Raw genomic sequence first — 24,050 nt, 5'->3', positions numbered from 1 at the left:
GTCTCTCGGAATGGTGTGTGTGTGTGTGTGTCTCTCGGAATGGTGTGTGTGTGTGTGTCTCTCGGAATGGTGTGTGTGTGTGTGTGTCTCTCTGGAATGGTGTGTGTGTGTGTGTCTCTCGGAATGGTGTGTGTGTGTGTGTGTGTCTCTCGGAATGGTGTGTGTGTGTGTGTGTCTCTCTCTCGGAATGGTGTGTGTGTGTGTGTGTCTCTCTCTCGGAATGGTGTGTGTGTGTGTGTCTCTCTGGTGTGTGTGTGTCTCTCGGAATGGTGTGTGTGTGTGTGTGTCTCTCTCGAATGGTGTGTGTGTGTGTGTGTGTCTCTCTCTCTCGAATGGTGTGTGTGTGTGTGTGTGTGTCTCGGAATGGTGTGTGTGTGTGTGTGTGTCTCTCGGAATGGTGTGTGTGTGTGTCTCTCGTGTGTGTGTCTCTCGGAATGGTGTGTGTGTGTGTGTCTCTCTCTCTCGGAATGGTGTGTGTGTGTGTGTGTGTGTCTCTCGGAATGGTGTGTGTGTGTGTGTGTCTCTCGGAATGGTGTGTGTGTGTGTGTCTCTCTCTCGGAATGGTGTGTGTGTGTGTGTGTGTGTGTGTGTGTGTGTCTCTCTCGGAATGGTGTGTGTGTGTGTGTGTGTGTCTCTCGGAATGGTGTGTGTGTGTGTGTGTGTGTCTCTCTCGGAATGGTGTGTGTGTGTGTGTGTGTCTCTCTCTCTGGTGTGTGTGGTGTGTGTGTGTGTCTCTCGGAATGTGTGTGTGTGTGTCTCTCGGAATGGTGTGTGTGTGTGTGTCTCTCGGAATGGTGTGTGTGTGTGTGTCTCTCGGAATGGTGTGTGTGTGTGTGTGTCTCTCTCGGAATGGTGTGTGTGTGTGTGGTGTCTCTCTCGGAATGGTGTGTGTGTGTGTGTGTCTCTCGGAATGGTGTGTGTGTGTGTGTGTCTCTCGGAATGGTGTGTGTGTGTGTGTGTCTCTCTCTCGGAATGGTGTGTGTGTGTGTGTCTCTCGGAATGGTGTGTGTGTGTGTCTCTCTCGGAATGGTGTGTGTGTGTGTGTCTCTCGGAATGGTGTGTGTGTGTGTCTCTCTCGGAATGGTGTGTGTGTGTGTCTCTCGGAATGGTGTGTGTGTGTGTGTGTCTCTCTCGGAATGGTGTGTGTGTGTGTGTGGAATGGTGTGTGTGTGTGTGTCTCTCTCTCGGAATGGTGTGTGTGTGTGTGTGTCTCTCTCAGAATGGTGTGTGTGTGTGTCTCTCTCGGAATGGTGTGTGTGTGTGTGTGTCTCTCGGAATGGTGTGTGTGTGTGGAATGGTGTGTCTCTCTCGGAATGGTGTGTGTGTGTGTGTGTGTCTCTCGGAATGGTGTGTGTGTGTGTCTCTCGGAATGGTGTGTGTGTGTCTCTCTCGGAATGGTGTGTGTGTGTGTGTCTCTCTCTCGGAATGGTGTGTGTGTGTGTGTCTCTCTCTCGGAATGGTGTGTGTGTGTGGTGTGTGTGTGTGTCTCTCTCGGAATGGTGTGTGTGTGTGTGTGTCTCTCGGAATGGTGTGTGTGTGTGTGTCTCTCGGAATGGTGTGTGTGTGTGTGTGTCTCTCGGAATGGTGTGTGTGTGTGGTGTGTGTGTCTCTCGGAATGGTGTGTGTGTGTGTGTGTGGTGTGTGTGTGTGTGTCTCTCGGAATGGTGTGTCTCGGAATGGTGTGTGTGTGTGTCTCTCGGAATGGTGTGTGTGTGTGTGTCTCTCGTCTCTCGGAATGGTGTGTGTGTGTGTCTCTCGTCTCGGAATGGTGTGTGTGTGTGTGGTGTGTGTGTGTCTCTCTCGGAATGTGTGTGTGTGTCTCTCGGAATGGTGTGTGTGTGTGTGTGTGTGTCTCTCGGAATGGAATGGTGTGTGTGTCTCTCTCTCGGAATGGTGTGTGTGTGTGTCTCTCGTGTGTGTGTGTGTCTCTCGGAATGGTGTGTGTGTGTGTGTCTCTGGAATGGTGTGTGTGGTGTGTGTCTCTCTCTCGGAATGGTGTGTGTGTGTGTCTCTCTCGGAATGGTGTGTGTGTGTGTGGTGTGTGTGTCTCTCGGAATGGTGTGTGTGTGTGTGTCTCTCGTGGTGTGTGTGTCTCGGAATGGTGTGTGTGTGTGTGTCTCTCGTGGTGTGTGTGTGTGTGTGTCTCTCGGAATGGTGTGTGTGTGTGTGTCTCTCGGAATGGTGTGTGTGTGTGTGTCTCTCGGAATGGTGTGTGTGTGTGTGTCTCTCGGAATGGTGTGTGTGTGTGTGTCTCTCGGAATGGTGTGTGTGTGTGTGTCTCTCTCGGAATGGTGTGTGTGTGTGTGTCTCTCGGAATGGTGTGCGTGTGTGTGTCTCTCGGAATGGTGTGTGTGTGTGTGTGTCTCTCGGAATGGTGTGTGTGTGTGTGTGTCTCTCGGAATGGTGTGTGTGTGTGTGTGTCTCTCGGAATGTGTGTGTGTCTCTCGTGGTGTGTGTGTGGTGTGTGTGTGTGTGTCTCTCGGAATGGTGTGTGTGTGTGTGTCTCTCTCGGAATGGTGTGTGTGTGTGTGTGTCTCTCGGAATGGTGTGTGTGTGTGTGTGTCTCTCGGAATGGTGTGTGTGTGTGTGTGTCTCGGAATGGTGTGTGTGTGTGTGTGTCTCTCGGAATGGTGTGTGTGTGTGTGTCTCTCGTGGTGTGTGTGTGTGTGTGTCTCTCGTGGTGTGTGTGTGTGTGTCTCTCGGAATGGTGTGTGTGTGTGTGTGTCTCTCGGAATGGTGTGTGTGTGTGTGTCTCTCGGAATGGTGTGTGTGTGTGTGTCTCTCGGAATGGTGTGTGTGTGTGTGTGTCTCTCGGAATGGTGTGTGTGTGTGTGTGTGTGTGTGTCTCTCGGAATGGTGTGTGTGTGTGTGTGTGTGTCTCTCGGAATGGTGTGTGTGTGTGTGTCTCTCTCGGAATGGTGTGTGTGTGTGTGTCTCTCTCGGAATGGTGTGTGTGTGTGTCTCTCTAGGAATGGTGTGTGTGTCTCTCTCTCTCTCGGGGAATGGTGTGTGTCTCTCTCTAGGAATGGTGTGTGTGTCTCTCTCTCTCTCTCGGGGAACGGTGTGTGTCTCTCTCTCGGGGACTAGTGTGTGCGTCTCTACTCATTTAGGCCTATTCAAACCATATACCGAATGGAAGCCTCTTCTACTCAGAAAAAATAATCATAGTATTAGCAGAGTTTGTTTTCCTGTTAAAGTGTAATCGAAAGGATTACAAATTAAATTGAAGAGAATAACCTCATATCTCCTGTGAAATGCAACACATCGAAAACAATTTACAATGATCCTAGCAAGGCGGAATTACAGGAAACGCATCCTGTCATTGGTGTAGTTCCCTTGACCACAACCGGTCAGTCACTCCAATGGGATGAGCGCTACATCCACCAGACAGTCATAGATGTCTAGACGTTTTAATTAATGCACTGTATTTGAAACGAGAGCCATGTAGACACTGGGCTTATGAAAACATGACATGTGTTTGGTATTTTTGTTAATGGCGTCATGACCAAATACCATTGACATGACATTGTCTGTTTTCTTGGCAGAAAGGCCTTATCCTGGGATGACGGACGTGGGTTTATTTGACATACTATCCCTCCACACAGCCCAACATCTGCTTATTGCCCGGCCATGTGCTCCAGACCGGTCTTACAGCATGTAACGCTGCTAACCTGAACACAGATGTTCATGTTCCTGTTCTTAAAAAAAACAATCCCTCACCATATTGAGACGTTGTACGAGTAAACTGTTGCTTGGAAGAGTGACAAGGCTTTAGAAGCGTTCTATCCAGCACAATGAGAATATAGCAGGCCTGGATAACACATTGTGTGACATGACACACAAATATTGTTTCACGTTAGAAATGTCAAGTGAAATGCATGAGCTGGCGTACACCCAAAACAGATAGTAGAGGTGTGAAGAGTAAACTGTAGGCTATACAAATAAGAGTCACACTCTATACACAAGCTCCCCAGTCATTTATTGGGTTTTTCGGCATCCCATTGCCTTCTTCAGACATAAGAAAATGTCTTAAGTATTTCAGATTTGTTTTATTTTAAAATTAGGCATGAATACACATGGCCGGGCAAAAACTAATGGAAAAAGAGGACCAAAGACGCCCCCATTCTCATCGACGGGGCTGTAGTGGAGCAGGTTGAGAGCTTCAAGTTCCTTGGTGTCCACATTATCAAAAAACTATCATGGTCCAAGCACACCAAGACAGTCATGAAGAGAGCACGACAAAACCTATTCCACAATCAGACTGAAAAGATATGGCATGGGTCCTCATCCTCAAAATGTTCTACAGCTGCACCATCGAGAGCATCCTGACTGGTTGCATCACTTCCTGGTATGGCAACTGCTCGGCCTCCGACCGCAAGACACTAGAGGGTAGTGCATACGGCCCAGTACATCACTGGGGCCAAGCTTCCTGCCACCCGGGACCTCTTTACAAGGCGGTGTCAGAGGAAGGCCCTAAAAATTGTCAAAGACTCCAGCCACCCCAGTCATAGACTGTTCTCTCTGCTACCGCACAGCAAGTGGTACTGGAGTGCCAAGTCTAGTTCCAAGAGGCTTCTAAACAGCTTCTACCCCCAAGCCATAAGACTCCTGAACATCTAATCCAATGGATACCTAGACTATTTACATTGTCCCCCCCCCCACACACTTTTACACCGCTTCTACTCTCTGTTATTATCTATGCATAGTCACTTTAATAACTCTACCTACATGTACATATTACCTCAAATACCTCGACTCACCGGTGCCTCCACACATTGACTCTGTCCCGCTAACCCCCTGTAGTCTCGCTATTGTTATTTTACTGCTACTCTTTAATTACTTGTTACTTTTATTTCTTATCAATATTTTTTATTTTAAATTGCATTGTTGGTTAGGGGCTCGTAAGTAAGCATTTCACTGTGCGGTCTACTACACCTGTTGTATTCGGTGCATGTGATTAATTCAATTTGATTTGAATTACGTATCTGCCGATACAGGGAACGATACAGGGGAACATCCAGAGAAGAAGAAGAATAGCATCTGATGACAAGGTTCAAATGTCAGATTTATACCTGGGCCCTAAATATGCAAATGACCAAGGATCTCTGTAACAGTTCAATTCTGCCAGCCGAATCCAAGCCGCGAGCCATTCATTTTCCGCCAACTGCAATGTCAGCTCACTCACCACTTTATAACACTGAGCCCATTTTCCCCCTACCCTCGTTCCAACCATCTGTCCAGATTAAAAAGCTGGTTCATTTAAATCAATATCCATACATTTCGTGGATGTTCAAAACAGACTTTTTAAGGGCAGTATATTTTTTAAGGGCAATTTTGTTTTGAATCCATTCCAAATTTTGATGAGTCAGATGGCACAGTATGGGACCATCACTCCTACCTGAAGTGTGGAAAAAGTCTGAAAAAGAGAGAATATCTCAACAAAAATGTAAAAACCTAATGTTATGAAGATTTTTGGTCAACAGGACACATTTTATTCAAATATTCAAACTATTTGAGGAGGAGACCAACATGCTTTTCACATTCTGTGTGACCTTCCAATGCTACGCCGTCTCTGATCAAGCCTCATCAATTTCCTGCTACAATTGGCTAATGAGGGTCATTATGTCCCTGGAAACACTGAGAAATGACTTCCTTTAAAAAAAGGTAAACAAATGAAAAGCCCCTGCTGAAGCAGAGGAGGGTGACCATGGATGAGCTAGTGATGGCCTGAGCTTTCAAGTTGTAAGAAAAAGGCTAGTTAAATGGTGAAACTTGAGGGGAAACTACGCAGACATAAGCACCCAAATCAATGGCGTGTCGAACCCAAGGCCTGTATTATCACTATGAACTAATAGAGGAGAATATATGCCAATGTTTATTAATTGAAGGGAGATGACACAAAGGACAAAATGGCAGCTCTGGCTGAGATCCAATCCAGGGACTCTAGTCGACTGTCTTTTTAATCTTGTTTAAGACATCACCTGACATTTGTTCTTGCCGTTATTGTGTATCCTTGTTATAAGGGAAACAGTCTGGGATTACCACGGGCACACACACACACACACACACACACACACACAGGGTGCATCTGTCTGTGCATGTCAAGGTTATCCACAGTCGATTGTTACCCTTGGGAATCTGGCCACTCTACACCCTCTCAGTAGGCAATTCCATTACCACACTGCACAGTATGGAGATCATCACTCATAGTGCCAAAAATGCCCTCGCAAAACAGTAGGACTCCTTGAAACCAGAGAGAACTGGCTCCAAAATTAAAGTGTTCAGGTAACAATACAGTCAAGGTGAGTTAATAATAGTTCATGCAAAACAAAATGTAATGAATAAACACACTGTACAAAGAGACATTCCTGATGCAACATGAAGTCCTTCCCTTTTACCTTGCTTATTTACATACTGTATACAGTTCCTGCCTGCACATTGTAGTAGCCACACAGAGCACACTGTAATGATAATTAGTTGCTAACCATGCAACTATGACAATCAAAATGTATCTCATGATAGGTTTAAGGTAAGAGCCTGATATTTAGCTAGGTAGAGAAGCCAGAGACCAAGTCACACAACCTTGTAGAGCTTAGAGGAACATCGAGAGGATTTCAGAGTGGGTTATTTCTATTACAGTGGAGGTCAATCAGACATTTTGCCCAGAGAATAGAATAACACTGCAAATACACGTTAGTAATATCAAACTGCTCGACCGCAAACGTTAGCCCCCAAAACCTAATTAGCATCAAAATGAGCTAGCTGAAAGCAACCAGCTAATCACTGTAAATAGATGCAGAACGGGCAGACGGAGTAGCAGGGGCATGCTGGTTTAGGAAAGGGCCTTGCTAGTGCCGCAACAAAACATGTACTGCGAGAATTTTTAGTACATCCATTCATTTGTCATAGGAAGTCTGTAAAGGAGTTTAAGTCCGCATTCCATTAGATCAGGGTTCCTCAGGCCACCACTACCAACCCCTGCCAAATACCTAGTGGGCAAAAGTGGTTGAAAATGTCATTACAACCACTTTTTCCCACTGGGTAGGTGGGTACAAACGTCTTCAACAGACAAAGGTGATTAGGTTAAAATCCTTCACATTACACTGCAAAACTGAGTAATACCCAGCAAAAACTGAAGTATACTAATTATTTCTCTGTTGTACCCTAGCCTGAGAGACTTTATGTGCGAAAGACTGGACAGACCGTTATTTCAAGAGGCCAGACCGTTATTTCAAGAGGCCAGACCGTTATTTCAAGAGGCCAGACCGTTATTTCAAGAGGCCAGACCGTTATTTCAAGAGGCCAGACCGTTATTTCAAGAGGCCAGACCGTTATTTCAAGAGGCCAGACCGTTATTTCAAGTTGCCATTGTGCGACTAATAAATAGGAAGCAGCAAATGGAGGAGACATTACATTACTAAAAATCACCCCAGGAATTCATCTGCATGCAGAGTTAACCCAATTCACCAGAGTACAGCTAAAGCAGAAACTGTGGCACAGACAAGAACTTGGTTATGTACAACAAGGAGGCCAACAGACAGGAAGCATGTCAAAGCTGATAACCCAGTATGTTCTCATAGATATCAGATGTGCTCATGTGTTGCTAACCTTAGCCATGCAATCAGATCTGTCTGTGTGTATCAGTAGGCTTAATGTGATTAGAAAATGAGACTTGACAAGATACTGCAGACCAGGGTAATATCATATCATCTGCCAATGCCAGTAACAGAATACAAAAGATACACAATGAGTGACTGATTCATTCTCCCAGCTGTCCACATTGAACAGGGCTAACTAGCTGTGATTAGCATAGATGGCTTCCAGGGGCTGCCACCGCTGGTCTCTGCTGGGCTCTGCTGGGCTAACTAGCTGTGATTAGCATAGATGGCTTCCAGGGGCTGCTAACTCCTCAGTCAAGAGGTGGCTGACATGGCTCTTTTCTCTCCATTGGCAGCCGTTCAGAGAGGTACTACTGGCTAATTGAAAGAAGTGATTAAGTGGCTGCTTTAAACTGGCCCGCATACTGATCACTCTTGCAATGTCGCAAAATGGTGTGTGAGTGGAGAGGATCAGACTTGGAGGCATCGAGCAGTTACCTGTCTGCGATATTAACGGCCCCGGGATTTTTTTCCTCTATCAGTCAGAAGTTGATTAACGTCAGTGTGTTTTGGCAAGACTGGCAAACCGGCGGGGCGAGAAAAAGCACATAAGGAGTAGTTGCTCTAGCGCAGAACAGACTGTACGCGCGTTGGGCAAGTTACACCATCACCGTTTATACCTGTATTTCCACATCTTGTGACGACTTAAAAATGTTATAACATGCTAAAGTATACTAATGTATACCACAACTTGTAAAACGTGTTTTACAATCAAACTCTTAACATGTGCAGACTTACCTGTGGTGTTGAATCTGTGAACAGCTTACAATAAAGGCCCTTTTAGCTTGGATTGGTAAGGGTTGTGTCATGGAAAATGGTCTGTTGTACCACTAAGCTGAAACGGCAGGTTTGAAATGCCAGCTGCCCCCTATTGACTAAAATGCCAGTGAGGAGCATGTACGACCACAAGGTGAAGAGCCCGCTCTCCCTCAGAGAAACCCAGTGTCAGGTCAGAACCCTCTGATGTGTGGCTCTGATGTGTGAGGGGGTCCCGAGCCCCCCCACCTAGAGGGCCCCTAGCTTCCCCACCTAGAGGGCCCCTAGCTTCCCCACCTAGAGGGCCCCTAGCTTCCCCACCTAGAGGGCCCCTAGCTTCCCCACCTGAAGGACCCCTAGCCCCCCCCACCTAGAGGGCCCCTAGCTTCCCCACCTAAAGGACCTCTAGGCCCCCTCCACCTATAGGACCCCTAGCTTCCCCACCTGAAGGACCCCTAGCCCCCCACCACCTAGAGGACCCTAACCTCCACATCATCTCCAGTCTGACCCTGAGGAGGGACACCTCAATGCTACTAATTCAGTCACAAATCCCCCATGAATACAACACGCACATTCTCACATACTACCTCTGCAATTAGCTGTCATGAAGCAATCAAGTCAACTTGAGGTTAAACATTGTTTATGAATGGTCTTACCGCGGAGGAGCGTCACGTTGCCAACGGTGCTGGTTTTTCCCAGGTTGTTGATGGCTTCGCATGTGTAGGAGCCAGCGTGTGCATCAGTGGTTTTCTTGAAGTGGAGCTCAGAGACTTTCCCTCTGTAGGAGACAGACACATTTGGGATGAAACATGTTTCAATGAGCATGACCAGAGTATTCCATCTACTGTATATACAGTACATAGAGGCCTGAGCACGACACTTAAAACAGATGATTTGAAACCATTTCTGGGTTCAATCTGTTGATACTGGGGAACTATGGAGTTATTCTCCATTTAGTATTAACGCTGGGTCTTGTTAATTCCAAATGAAAAATGACACTATTTAGGATTCAATGGACTTGACCAGGGTCTGTATTCTTAAAAGCATCTCAGAGTAGAAGTGATTATGTGATTATGATTATGAGGATCCTAGATCAGCACTCCTACTCTGAGAGGCTTTATGAATATGGGCCCTTTTGTGATGGAATTATATGAGCCTCATCTTCTAAACAAGCATATCACCGACAACGACAAGACAGCCTATAGGGCGAGGTCAGAGACCTGGCCGTGTGGTGCCAGGACAACACCCTATCCCTCAATATGATCAAGACAGAGGAGATGCTTGTGGACTACAGGAGAAAGAGGACCGAGCACGCCCCCATTCTCATCAACAGGGCTGCAGTGGAGTGAGAACTTCAAGTTCCTTGGTGTCCACATCACCAACAAACTAACATGGTCCAAGCACACCAAGACAGTCGTGAAGATGGCACGATAAAACATACTGAAAAGATTGAAAAGATTTGGCATGGGTCCTCAGATCCTCAAAAGGTTCTACAGCTGCACCATCGAGAGTTTCCTGACTGGTTGCATCACTGCCTGGTATGGCAACTGCTCGGCCTCCGACCACAAGACACTACAGAGGGTAGTGCGAACGGCCCAGTACATCATTGGGACCAAGCTGCATGGCCTCCGGGACCTCTATACCAGGCGGTGTAAGAGGAAGGCCTTAAAAACTGTCAAAGACTCCAGCCACCCTAGTCATAGACTGCTCTCTCTGCTACCGCACAACAAGCAGCATCGGAGCGCCAAGTCTATGTCCAAGAGGCTTCTAAATAGCTTCTAACCCAAGCCATAAAACTCCTGAACACCTAATCTAATGGTTACCCAGACTATTTGCATTGCCCCCCCCCCTTCATTTACACTGCTGCTACTCTCTGTTATCATCTATGCATTGAACACTTTAATAACTCTACCTACATGTAAATATTACCTCAACTATCCGGTGCCCCAACACATTGACTCTGTACTGGTACCCCCTGTATATAGTCTCGCTATTGTTATTTTACTGCTGCTCTTTATTTTCTTCTTGTAACTTTTATTTATTATTCTTATTTGTATTTTTTTTTAACTGCATTGTCGGTTAGGGGCTCATAAGTAAGAATTTCACTGTAAGGTGTATTGTATTCGGCGCATGTGACTAATACAATTTGATATGGCAGAGAGGTGATGGGGCAGGTGTCGAGCCCCCGTCAGATACCACCAGAGGCGTGCTGGAGACTAGAGGTGGCTGTGGGTGTAAATAACGCCACCTCAGCGAGAACCAAAAGCTACCAAGTCATGAATCATTCCTCGCTGCAACTGTCAGCCAGATTCTGCATATGTCACAAATAAACAGCTTCTAATCAGATACATTTACAATTTTGAAGGACAGTGTATAAGTATTATAAACTTATTAAGAACTCAAAACTTATAACGGATTTACGAGGAGGTACTTACTCTTTCTTTCTTTTTAACTTGGTGCCTTTGAGTTTGTTCTTGATGTTGGCTAAATCGACCCCCTCCTTGTACCACTTGAATTTGGGGGATGGGTTCCCCGCTCCGAGCTCGCACTTCAAGAATGTCTTCATCCCCTCCACGACCTCCACACTCTTCATCTCCTTCAGCTTGGGCTCAGCTGCAACACAGAACCAGGTCAACAGTCACACAACAGCAGTTAGTACAGCAGGTCGAAACAGGTTCACTTCCTGTCTGAGTGAGGCAGAATGGGTAGCACCGTTCTCCTTCAAAAAGTTTTTTTTTTTTTAAACATGACAAAAAAACAGGTTCACTTCACTAACGACACCATTGTATCAGTGGAAAAATGTAAGAAAGATTTTCAAAATAGCAAAAATATACACATTGATGGGCAGGCTACTGTTGGATTTCACTTGTTATTGTCATTGGAGGGGTGTAGTAACCTCCCTGGGTAGATGGGGGGGGGGACCTATAAAAACCCATTGAAGCTCAAGAGCACCCCCAGAGGCAAACATTCTGTACAACCACTTTAATCCTCAAGCAAAAATGTGATTGCTGCACAAATGGTGATTACTGAAAATTAGGCCTAGTCAATGTGCAGTACGAGGCATCACTTGTTAGTAGGATATTTAGAAATCAATGTTTGGGCCTGTCAAGGAAGGAAGGCATTAGTCGATTGTCACAATCCCAAGGTATTCAACAACAGGAGCAGAAGACCACCACTCCATCATGAGGAAGGGAACTAATCTGGAATAACCTGCCAACCCACTGTTCTGTACGCCACCATTCACCAGCAGTATTCATTCATTAACGAAGCAGCAGAAAAATCCCAACAATGCCTACTCAAAGAAAACTATATGAAATGGGACACCAGAACTTGAGTAATGGTTCATCAGTGCAGCTGTCGAAAAAAGTAATTACTAAGGAATTAGGCTAATGCAAGGACAGATGACTCGCCACCCAATGACTGGCAGTTAGTGCCTCAACTGACTCAGAAAACTTCCACTCATCTAGGAATTCATAATTCCTTTTTATTATTATTATTTTATGCAGCATTGTTGAGAATGAACTTGCAAATAAGTATATCATTGCACTATGTGCTAGAGCTCTGCTACATGACCCTAGCTTATACCCTAGTATACATCGGGTTAGGGTCAGGTAGGGCCTGTTGTTTCAGCAATAACTACAGTTGAAGTCGGAAGTTTATTTACACTTAAGTCATTAAAACTCCTTTTTCAACCACTCCAACCACTACACAAATTTCTTGTTAACAAACTATAGTTTGGCAAGTCGGTTAGGACATCTACTTCGTGCATGACACAAGTCATTTTTCCAACAATTGTCTACAGACAGATTATTTCACTATCACAATTCCAGTGGGTCAGAAGTTGACATACGCTATGTTGACTGTGCCTTTAAACAGCTTGGAAAATTCCAGAAAATGAGGTCATGGCTTTATAAGCTTCTGATAGGCTAATTGACATCATTTGAGTCAGTTGGAGGTGTACCTGTGGATGTATTTCAAGGCCTACCTTCAAACTCAGTGCCTCTTTGCTTGACATCATGGGAAACCCCCCCCCCAAAAAAAATCAGTCAAGACCTCAGAAAAAAGACCTCCACAAGTCTGGTTCATTCTTGGGAGCAATTTCCAAACGCCTGAATGTACCACATTCATCTGTACAAACAATAAAACGCAAGTATAAACACCATGGGACCACGCAGCCGTCATACCGCTCAGGAAGGAGATGCGTTCTGTCTCCTAGAGATTAATGTACTTTGGTGCGGAAAGTGCAAATCAATCCCAGAACAACAGCAAAGGACATTGTGAAGATGCTGGAGGAAACAGGTACAAAAGTATCTATATCCAGAGTAAAACGAGTCCTATATCGACATAACCTGAAAGGCCGCTCAGCAAGGAAGGAGCCACTGCTCCAAAACCACCATAAAAAAGGCAACTGCACATGGGGACAAAGATCGTACTTTTTGGAGAAATGTCCTCTGGTCTGATGAAATAAAAATAGAACTGTTTGGCCATAATGATCATTGTTATGTTTGGAGGGAAAAGGGGGAGGCTTGCAAGCCGAAGAACACCATCCCAACCGTGAAGCACAGGGGTGGCAGCATCATGTTGTGAGGGTGCTTTGCTGCAGGGGGGACTGGTGCACTTCACAAAATAGATGGCATCATGAGGATGGAAAATTATGTGGATATATTGAAGCAACCGGAAGGTAAAGCTTCAGTCAGGAAGTTAAAGCTTGGTCGCAAATGGGTCTTCCAAATGGACAATGACCCAAGCATACTTCCAAAGTTGTGGGAAAATGGCTTAAGGACAACAAAGTCAAGGTATTGGAGTGGCCATCACAAAGCCCTGACCTCAATCCTATAGAAAATGTGTGGGCAGAACTGAAAAAGCGTGTGCGAGCAAGGAGGCCTACAAACCTGACTCAGTTAAACCAGCCCTGTCAGGAGGAATGGGCCAAAATTCACCCAACTTATTGTGGGAAGCTTGTGGAAGGCTACCCAAAACATTTGACCCAAGTTATTCAATTTAAAGGCAATGCTACCAAATACTAATTGAGTGCATGTAAGCTTCTGACCCACTGGGAATGCAATAAAAAGACATTTCACAATCTTAAAATTAAGTGGTGATCCTAACTGACCTAAGACAGGGGATTTTTAATTTTTTTTTAACTGAGTTTAAATGTATTTGGCTAAGGTGTATGTAAACTTCCGACTTCAACTGTAGGTCAGGGTATCAGTAAATTGAACACTAACATTTTGAAGCTGAGCCATTTGCTCATGCTCTGCTGCGCAGTACAGTTATATCTGACTAAGATCATAACATGGTGTCAGAAGTGAGTCAAACTCATCAACCTAGCCAGAAGTTAACATCTTACAAAAATATGTGCATTAATGTAAATTCATTATTAGAGAGCTAAAGTCTCAATCCAAATGCTTGACTGAATATTATCTCCATGGTTACAAACTCCAGGTGTTCTTTGAAGGAATAGATCATTGACACAGGTACGTTACGAGAGCTCTCTGGAGACGCTGGACCCAGACACGCTGCAATCTCTCTGGGCTGGGTTAAACCCCATTCATTTCTGGGCAGGTCTGTCATTATTACACAATTGTTGCTCAACCTCAGAGCTCACAGCACCTGAACCGGGCAAAGCTTAAAGGGAATCACACAAGGGTTTCCCACCTAAATCAGTGGGGCACAAAAGGGCATGTGTGTGTTCATTCATGCCCTTTTGTTTGCAAAGGGAAACTCCCTTAGTCAGAGCAGCTATACTTTCACTTCCCTAATGATCATTTTCTGAGAGCAGGAGCCCAACCCAAACCGGAACTTTTCCTTTAAAAGAAAATATTTAATCTGATAAGAAATTAGACAGAATTCATTGAGTATTGGAGGAAAAGTAATTCTAGCCTTCGTGCAAAACAAGAAACATGAGCCCTTTTGTGTCAAGGTGTTGACACTAACTTTTTCAACATTCCCAATTGTTGAAAGGTTTAGATAAAAGCTCTGTTCTCACAGATTATCGAAAAAAAATTTTTTTTTAAATGACAGTGGACTTTAATATTCTCATGATGTTACGCTTGTGAAAATAGGCAGACATCTAAGGAGACACTGATGAGGAAGAGGCTGACAAAAATACCTGGAATACAGCACATTACTGAAAGAAAATATGACCTCAAACAAAACAATACCATACACGTAGTTGCATGTTTGAGTGCTTCTCGTTTCAGCCTAATCCTCTTAGTGGTGCTTCCTGTGACCAATAGAGGCAGTGATCTGAGTCATGACTGGACTAGGGAGAAGGGCCCGTAGGCTAACACTTTAGGCTACATTTCTATAACTTTTAGCACGCTGTTACATTCATTTCAGGAGAGTCGATTAATAAGCAACAGTCATAAAACAAATAAAATGAACCATAAGAGCTCCTGAGTGGCGCAGCGGTCTATGGCACTGCATCTCAGTGCAAGAGGCGTATCACAACCGGCCGTGATCAGGCGGTGCACAATTGGCCCAGCATCGTCCATGTTAGAGGAGCGTTTGGTCGGGATAGGCCGTCATTGTAAAAAATAATTTGTTCTTAACTGACTTTGCCTAGTTAAATTAAACCTTTTATTTAACCTTTTATTTATACCTGGTGCGAACATGCACCCTTTGTCCTGATCTTGTCCACACTGTGCGAACATGTTTAGACAATTTAAAAGAAAGTGACACATTGTGATCTGATTGTGAGGTAGTTAGAACTAAACAGAACAAGACAATAATTTGTGTAAGGTGTGATATCCCTTGTAAACAGTTTCTATCCAACCAGTGAGGCCAGCAGGCTGGTCTTCTTTCATCGGTATATACTCTATGTAATTTATTAACTTTGTATTGTCAATTTAATGTCTACTGTATTTAATGACATTGCAACTACATTTCCCCATGGGGACAATAAAGTCAGTAAAGTAAAGCCAGGAACACATTTTGTCTGGATATAAAACAGACCTGCACAGTCAAATAATTTAAATGATCATTATACCAGCTTCAAATCATTGACTATTAGCATCATTGACTTATGGCATCATTAATTGTTAATTGTTAAATAAATAATATTTTGAAAGAATCTGTCAAATAATTTGCATATAGGGAGGCATCGAGAGCATCCTGAATGGTTGCATCACTGCCTGGTACGGCAACTGCTCGGCCTCCGACTGCAAGGCACTACAGAGGATAGTGCGTACGGCCCAGTACATCACTGGGGCTAAGCTGCCTGCCATCTAGGACCTCTACACCAGGCGGTGTCAGAGGAAGGCCCTAAAAATTGTCAAAGACCCCAGCCACCCCAGTCATAGACTGTTCTCTTTACTAAGGCATGGCAAGCTGTAGCGGAGTGCCAAGTCTAGGACAAAAAGGCTTCTCAAAAGTTTTTACCCCCAAGCCATAAGACTCCTGAACAGGTAGTCAAATGGCTACCTGGACTATTTGCATTGTGTGCCCCCCCCAACCAACCCCTCTTTTACACTGCTGCTACTCTCTGTTTATCATATATGCATAGTCACTTTAACTATACATTATTGTACATACTACCTCAATTGGCCTGACCAACCAGTGCTCCCGCACATTGGCTAACCGCATTGTGTCCCGCCACCTGCCAACCCCTCTTTACGCTACTGCTACTCTTTGTTCATCATATATGCATAGTCACTTTAACCATATCTACATGTACATACTACCTCAATCAGCCTGTCTGTATGTAGTCTCGCTACTTTTATAGCCTCTCTACTGTATTTAGCCTCGCTACTGTTATTTTTCACTGTCTTTTTACTGTTGTTTTATTTCTTTACTTACCTAATGTTCACCTAATACCATTTTGCACTATTGGTTAGAGCCTGTAAGTAAGCATTTCACTGTAAGGTTGTTGTATTCGCCACTGTAACCTGTTGTATTCGGGGCACGTGACAAATAAACTTTGATTTGACCAGCTAAACTGGTCACAATGCAGACAGTGGACAAATAAGAGATTTTATATGTTGTATACTAAAAGGCATGAGAGGCCTGATTTAAACAGAACATTTGTAAGTAAACTGTCCAAATGTAAAAAAATAAAAATAAAAACGAAATACACAAGGTGGGAGTTTTTTTGTGTCTGTAAAATGTATTTATGCGAGAAATGTTATGTGGTCCTCCCACTACGACTCGTTGTCTGGAAAGCGAGCAGTTTATTGGGATACAGATTAAATAAATTGTGAACTTCACACGGTGGTGAATGGGAAAGGGGATACCTAGTCAGTTGCACAAATGAAATGTGTCTTCCTCATTTAACCCAAACTCTCTGAATCAGAGAGGTGCGGGGGGGCTGCCTTAAATCGACGTCCACATCATTGGCGCCCGGGAGCAGTTGTTGTTGGGGGTTAACTGCCTTACTCAAGGGCAGAATGACAGATTTTCCTACCTTGGCGGCTCACAGATTCAAAACAGCGACCTTTTGGTTGCTGGCCCAACGCTCTTAACCACCAGGCAACCTGCATCTCCAAGGTGATCAGCATGATGCCCCTTTCTAATAAATATCGACTTCTTATTCTGGTGACATGATCATGATACTTGGCTGCCATTGTGTCCATAATAACGTCATCATGTAGGCTATACCCACACTATCTGCCAGCTGTTGGCTAGAGCCCGACATGTGCCCAAGACCAGAGTGGGAACACTGGCAACATAACGCACTATTCTGTTGTGAGAAAACCATCAATAGAGTTGAAAATGCGATGGAAACCCATTTTATATATATATATATGAAATGTATATTTAGGAAGATTGGAATTTAATGCAAAATGCATTTTTATGTGCGCTACGTCATCATGCACAGGTATCAATTTGATGGAAACATCTCTGGTGGGGAATATTGTTGTTATGCAGATTTTTGAATATTCGCATGAAAGTCTGTTGCCAATTACATGGAAACCTAGCTAGAAAGAAAGATTGTTGAGGAATATCCGATCATCTGTCCTGTAAAATAAATGTCATGAGAACAGCTACGTTCATATTTTTGTCAATGACACATTACAGCACCAAAATATCAGAAACCAGCACCAAAATATCAGAAACCAGCACCAAAATATCAGACACGAGCACCAAAATATCAGACACCAGCACCAAAATATCAGAAACCAGCACCAAGCCAAACAACATGGACAGAGTTCATTAAACAGCCATTTTCCATTCATATTTTGTCTGAAAATTAACCTTGTGGCTATAAAAGTGCATAGAGGGAGCACAACTGCAAGGGGGATAACTTAATTTATGCCCATCTCTTTGTTTGCTCAGGGTTGGGACACCGCTAACTCCAGGCCAGCCTTTTCAGCTGTTTCCCCATGTCATGGAGGAGCTCCCTTTGGGGGAACTCCTCCGCGTTTTTCAAACCGCAAATTTACACGGATCAGTCAACATTCCAAGCCATGGTACCCCAGTAAGGGAGGAATTCCATGATCTAATACTGTGTCCCAGACAAGAGTTGAGCAGTCCAGACATCGCCAGGCTTCTTGTCCAGCAGACCCAAGACTATTGCGACTGGCCTGGTTTACGTCAGAGTTTTCCCCCTCGTTTGGTTTAGTTCTCTATCATTTCATTAAAAGATATGGCAGATGTTATGGTCTTCAAAGTAATTCTGGTAGAGAGGAAAGAGACCATACAGTAAGATGGTCCCAAACCCCACTGTCATTGTCAATCATTTCAAAGTATTTTTCTGTGCAAATATATATATATATATATTTTTTTAAATCAGACAATGCTGCATATTTACACCATTTTCAAACAGAAAAGTTTTGCTAGGGATGCGTTTGATATACCGCTGTCAGTAATTATGATGCGTCGCTGTTTCGTACAGGAATGAGCTGGCCATTGGACTGCTGAAGGCATCCCTGTATTTTATTGCAGTGCTGAACACATTAGCCAGAATTCTCTCTATGCTGTATTTGGGCAGGAAAAATTAAACAAGGTGTATTGAATTGAAATGGAACAATGCATTGTAAAAAGCCTCAAGCAAACAATGCTTTGCACTATGCCCCTCTATACCTGTACGTTCAGACTACTGTGCATGTTGATCACAGGACAATACTTTACTATACAGTTAGAACATGATTGATACACTACATTTCTCATGAAGCTGGTTGAGAGAATGCCAAGACTGTGCAATGCTGTCATCAAGGCAAAGGGTGACTACTTTGAAGAATCTCAAATATATTTTGATTTGTTTAACACTTTTTTGGTTAATACATGATTCCATGTGTGTTATTTCATAGTTTTGAAGTCTTCACTATTATTCTAGAAAATAGTACAATAGTAGAAAATAGTACAAATAAAGAAAAACCCCTTGAATGAGTAGGAGTGTCCAAACTTTTGACTGGTGCTGTATATCACAGTGGAATCTGCTTTGACAATGTGCAATATTTACTCTCATATGGCAAAAAAAAAACACACAGTTAGGTCCTCTATCAATATGGACATAGTCTGGTGTTTCAAATCCAATGCACTCCATTCAGCATCATGTCGACAAAAGATCTATGAATCTGTACAAATAAAACTCTCAATAGAAGCAGATAAAAGCAGCATAGGACTGTCTATAACTGAGCTTTGCAAAAACTGACCCAACACCTGTCAAATAGGACGTTCCCCCAAGACCCCCAAATTACTCCACATTTGCCAACAAATGGACACTGCCTCAAGCAGGAAACAAAACAATATGGATCAAAGCTGCGTAAGATTGTGTCAAAGCCAAGATATTTCCACTCCTTTTGTTAGCCATGAAAGTTCACCGTATTAAACAATGATCTGACCTAGATATTGCAATTCTGAGAAATTGAACTCCCACGGCTGACAGTTAAAGAAAGCCATGGATAGAAACCACTTCTTCGCATCAATGATATGCATTTTGACTTGGAACTACAGTTTATCAGGTATATAAGGAATTTAAAATAGGTTGCACCTGTCAAATCACAGGTCTATGATGGGCGCCTACTTAACTATTAAAGTTTTCAATGCCTACATTGCAATGCCCCCAAAAAATCTTTAACTTGATTAAAATCAATGCAATTAAATAATTAACAGAAGTTTTGCTAAAGTTTCACTAAATTGTGTTTCACGTGAGCCAAGAAGACAAGACTGGTTATGAAAGGAACAACAATTGTATCCAACTAAACTTACTCTTGTTACATTTAGTCAAGGCAAATCATTTATATATTCGAATAATGTACAAATGTGTTTCAATTGGACGTAATAGAATAGTTCAAATGTGAGTCATGAACTGAAAGTTCGTAGGCTCGTGGCCTTGAGTTACCGTCAGTCACTCAAACACCTGCAACACTCACCTCGACTACCGACTTCAGAAACACCGGCTTGGAATAGGTAACGTTACATAATAGCCATAACTTCCCGTTGGCCTACATTTGCTAATAAATTATTTCGTATTAATAAATCAAAAGTAATGACAACTTACCTGGTGGAGAGTTGTCCGTTGGTTTCTCCTTTTTATCTTTCTTATTACCTGTACCCTTTTTATTTCCACCTCTCTCCCTTTCTTTCCCTTGTTTCTGGTCAGACATGTCTTATTCTGTGTAGTAAATCAATTCCTTGAATAAAACTAACGCCGAAGTATTTTCCAAAGTGTCGTCTGCCTGCAGCTCTCCTGTGAGTGTTACTCCAGTCAACTCTGGAATGGTTCGTATGCAAGAAAGTTTACATCTACATCTTGGTAACTTGGATGGGAGGAGCGTACACAGCCTACACGCTAAGTAACGCCTTAAGATTTACAATGCACGAGTAAAAAATAATTTCGGGAAGGAATTAATCTATTTTCCACTCTTACAATTGGTTACATAGTCTGAAGTACACCTGCCATGTGCCAGATGTAAAGCATAACTTGTCATGTTGTTTCCTTTTCAAACATTTGCTTCGTAAGTAGGTCTACCTCTGACAATTAAAACATGTTGGCCATCTGTATATGTTAGCAGAAGGCTATAATATTCTAAATGGATGATTGTGTAATATTGTTCAATTTTCTGACCAATAGCCTAACCTAAGAGCAAACTACAATTTTCCATTTCATTGGATATATGACAACCACTGACACTAGCATTATGGCTTATCACACCTCACACAGTGTACATTATACAGACCACACTAGACACTAAACCTTCTGATCACATGGTTCGCTGAACCACCTGCCCTACATTTCACCTCCCTTTGACCCACTACAACCCTAGCAGCTGATAGACGTGAAGTAACCACTTCAAGTTAACAGACCAGACATTGAACTCTCATTGTCTACTCTACACAACTCAAAACCACTTTAGCCCACTGAGCTGAAGCTAACAAATCATTAGGTCCCAGATAAAGTTAGGCTAGTCATTATACCAGCATACTGTAGTTCTATATATTTTAAAGGTGTTTATCCCAGCATCAGTAAGTAGAAAGGCCAGACAGTTAGACAATATCATACCGGTTGCCATAACTTCAGTTTCCTGATCTTTTACCACAGGTTAAGGAATATATATAGTTGGATATCATTATGTGGGTTTTGGGTGGTCTACAGTGCTACCACTTTGGTCACATATGCTCCTAAATATTTTGCTGTGCTACCTGGAATTTTAATTTGGAAGCATCAGTGCCCCTAGAAGGGAAGGAAAGGGAGAGATTCTTCTGGAGATGAGTTTCAAAATTAACTAGGATTCATATAGGCCCAATGTAGGCTACATCTACATTTAAAAAATCTGTTTTCTTGTGCTTTTTAACCCTATATTTTGACATTGCTGGCAATTCTCCTCATTAAACCCCCAAATGTTTGGCATTGCTCCTAAGTTTCTTTATGTTCTCCTACTTTTTTCATGAAATCATTATGTATTTTCCCACATTTGCGTCACATTTCCTATCGGGTCATAGGATGACGGTGGCTTTGACACCACATACTACCAATTCAGAAATGTTCCACCAGTTTTAGTCAGTAGCGTCCTCCTGCTTGGGGTTGCTGGAGCGTACTCAACCACATGTCTGTACAGAGAAAAACCCTACAGATCACACTTACATTATGATTGTGGTACTATCCTTAATACACTGCCATGGCTTGTATCAGTCCATATTCAATATGAATTGCTATCTTGCAATGGAACAGGATGAATATTGGCCAAATACAGTGCCTTCAGAAAGTATTCATACCCCTTGACTTATTCCACATTTTGTTATCTTACAGTCTGAATTCAAAATGTTTTTATGTCTCACCCATCTACACACAATACCCTATAATGACAAAATGAAAACATGTTTTTAGAAATGTTTGCACATTTTATTGAAAATGAAATACAGAAATATCTTATTTATATAAGTATTAACACCCCTGGGTCAATACATATTAGAATCACCTTTGGTAGCGATTATAGCTGTGAATCTTTCTGGGTAAGCCTCTAAGAGCTTTCCACACCTGGATTGTACGATATTTGCACATTATTATTCTTTTTTAATTATTCAAGCTCTGTCAAGTTGGTTGCTGATCATTTTCAAGTCTTGCCATAGATTTTCAAGACGATTTAAGTCAAAACTGTAATTAGGCCACTCAGAAACATTCAATGTTGTCTTGGTAAGCAACTCCACTGTATATTTGGCCTTGTGTTTTGGGTTATTGTCCTGCTGAAAGGTGAATTTTTTTCTCCCAGTACCTGTTGGAAAGCAGACAGAATCCAGTTTTCCTCTACGATTTTGCCTGTCCTTAGCCTGTCCTCTGTAATTGTTTTAGTCACCATTGGCCATTTCCTTCCTCTCCGGAAACTGAAGTGTGAAGTGACTGGGTGTATTGATAAATCATCCAAAGTGTAATTCATAACTTTACTATGCTCAAAGGGATATTCAATGTCTGCTTTTTTATTTTTACCCATCTACCAATAGGTGCCCTTCTTTGCGAGGCATGGGAAAACCTCCCTGGTCTTTGTGGTTGAATCTGTGTTTGAAATTCACTGCTCAACCTTACAGATAATTGTATGTGTGGGGTACACATATGAGGTAGTCATTCAAAAATCATGTTAAACACTATGAATGCACACAGAGTCCATGAAACGTATTGTGTGACTTTTTTTTACTCCTGAACTTATTTCAGATTGCCATAACAAAGGTGTTGAATACTTATTGACACAAGACATTTCAGCTTTTTTTTTTAATTACATTTTTATTTTTAATTAATTGGTAACAAATTAATTCCACTTTGACATTATGGGGTACTGTGTGTAGGCTGTAACACAACAAAGTCAAGGGGTGTGAATACTTCCACTGTAGCAGAGTGTCATTCGAAATGTGATTATTTAAGTACATTTTAAAATGTTAAAATGAACTGTGTTGTGCAAGTTGTTGAGTCATAATCCTACTGTATTTTGGCAGGAAGCATTGCAAGTACGGCAAGACAAGGCCTGTTGGAACAATAGTATAAAGATTTATAACTCGTACTTCTTTAGAAAATGTCCTTTATACAAAAATAGCGTTTGGGAGCAGTAATTCCTTACTTCTACTTGACCTGACATTAAGTCTCCAGACTAACCTTCTTTCATAACTGGTCATGAATATCCAAACAAGCTAGCACTGAAATCCAAACAACTGTAACACTGAATTACCACTTCAAGCATCTAGAATCTCAGTTACATCCTATTTGGAGGGAACACAATCATGGGCAACTGGTCATTCTATAGCCTCCCCTTACATGCTTTTGGTGCCGACAAGCAGGAGCATGTTGCTGAAAATGCTGCACAGGTCTTCTTTGATCTCTGCTCAGTTTCGCTCAGTGTGGGTGTTGGATGAATGGGTCTGTTTCAATAATAAATGTAGCACTCCCAGGTATGGCTTGGTCGTGTCAATATGGGATGGGAGATTATGCAGGAGAAGGTGAAGGGGATGATTCCCTTTTGAATCTAAACGTACCTCTTCAGTGAGTCAGAGGCAGTGAGTCAGATGCAGGAAGGGGAAGAGGTACCTGGGTCGTGTTCAGCAGTGAGAAAACTGAAAGGAGGATGAGCTACCTGAACATGTTCAATAAGAACACAGATTTTAATTTTTTGTTGCAAACTGTTTTGCTACAGTGTGCCCTACTGAACATTACCCGGAGTCTAAGGAGTCACTTGGTTGTATGGGACTAGTTGACCACAGTGGAGGCCTTGTGGACAGCGACAAGGACCCCACTGCATGTGTCAACAATGAGCCGTGAGAGAACGAACTGCAAGCACCTCAGAGAGGAAGCGAGAGAGAGAGAGAGAGAGAGGGGGAGTAGAGGTGGTGAAGGGGAGAGGTGTAAGGGAGAGGTGAACAGAGAGGGGGGAATTCTATGTGACACAACCTGCTGTAATTCAATTGATAACAAAAACACAAATCCAGGAGAGATTGTGTTGAACGTGACGTTTGAGATGGAAAACATTGGGTATGGGTAAATCAACGTATCAGCATTATTAGTAATAGTGTACTGTTGAGATCATCGACTTGAAAGATAAATGAAACCATTAATTTTATCAGCAGTTCTAAAAATGTTTTAATAAGCCTGTGGTCTTACTCCCTGTCATTGTTAGCATGGTTTTACTATAGCTGTAACACTGACATCTAATGAATTTGACCATGTCCATAAAAAAATTACATCTGAAAAAAGCAAGTATTTGTCAGGCCTAT

At 42.9% G+C, this 24,050-nt stretch overlaps 1 protein-coding gene across 7 annotated transcripts in view; it reads right to left on the bottom strand.

Moving 5' to 3' along the window:
• Positions 1-24,050, bottom strand: part of nrg1 (neuregulin 1) — a 155,328-nt gene that overhangs the window by 59,814 nt on the left and 71,464 nt on the right. For 4 of the 7 annotated variants that reach the window (XM_042302664.1, XM_042302665.1, XM_042302663.1 and 1 more), the window contains exons 2-3: positions 10,850-11,027; positions 9,071-9,192 (exon numbers count right to left, since the gene is read on the bottom strand). In XM_042302664.1, coding sequence (XP_042158598.1) covers positions 9,071-9,192; positions 10,850-11,027 — 300 coding nt within the window. Of the gene's footprint in view, positions 1-9,070; positions 9,193-10,849; positions 11,028-19,857; positions 20,132-24,050 lie in introns of those variants that run through there. The other 3 variants (XM_024415280.2, XM_024415281.2, XM_024415279.1) reach the window with 2 other exon arrangements.

This window comes from Oncorhynchus tshawytscha, linkage group LG20, assembly GCF_018296145.1.
Source record: "Oncorhynchus tshawytscha isolate Ot180627B linkage group LG20, Otsh_v2.0, whole genome shotgun sequence".
In the NCBI taxonomy this organism is placed as follows: Eukaryota; Metazoa; Chordata; class Actinopteri; order Salmoniformes; family Salmonidae; genus Oncorhynchus; species Oncorhynchus tshawytscha.
The sequence above is the reverse complement of the archived record's forward strand: the minus strand, read 5'-3'. Positions and strand labels throughout refer to the sequence as shown.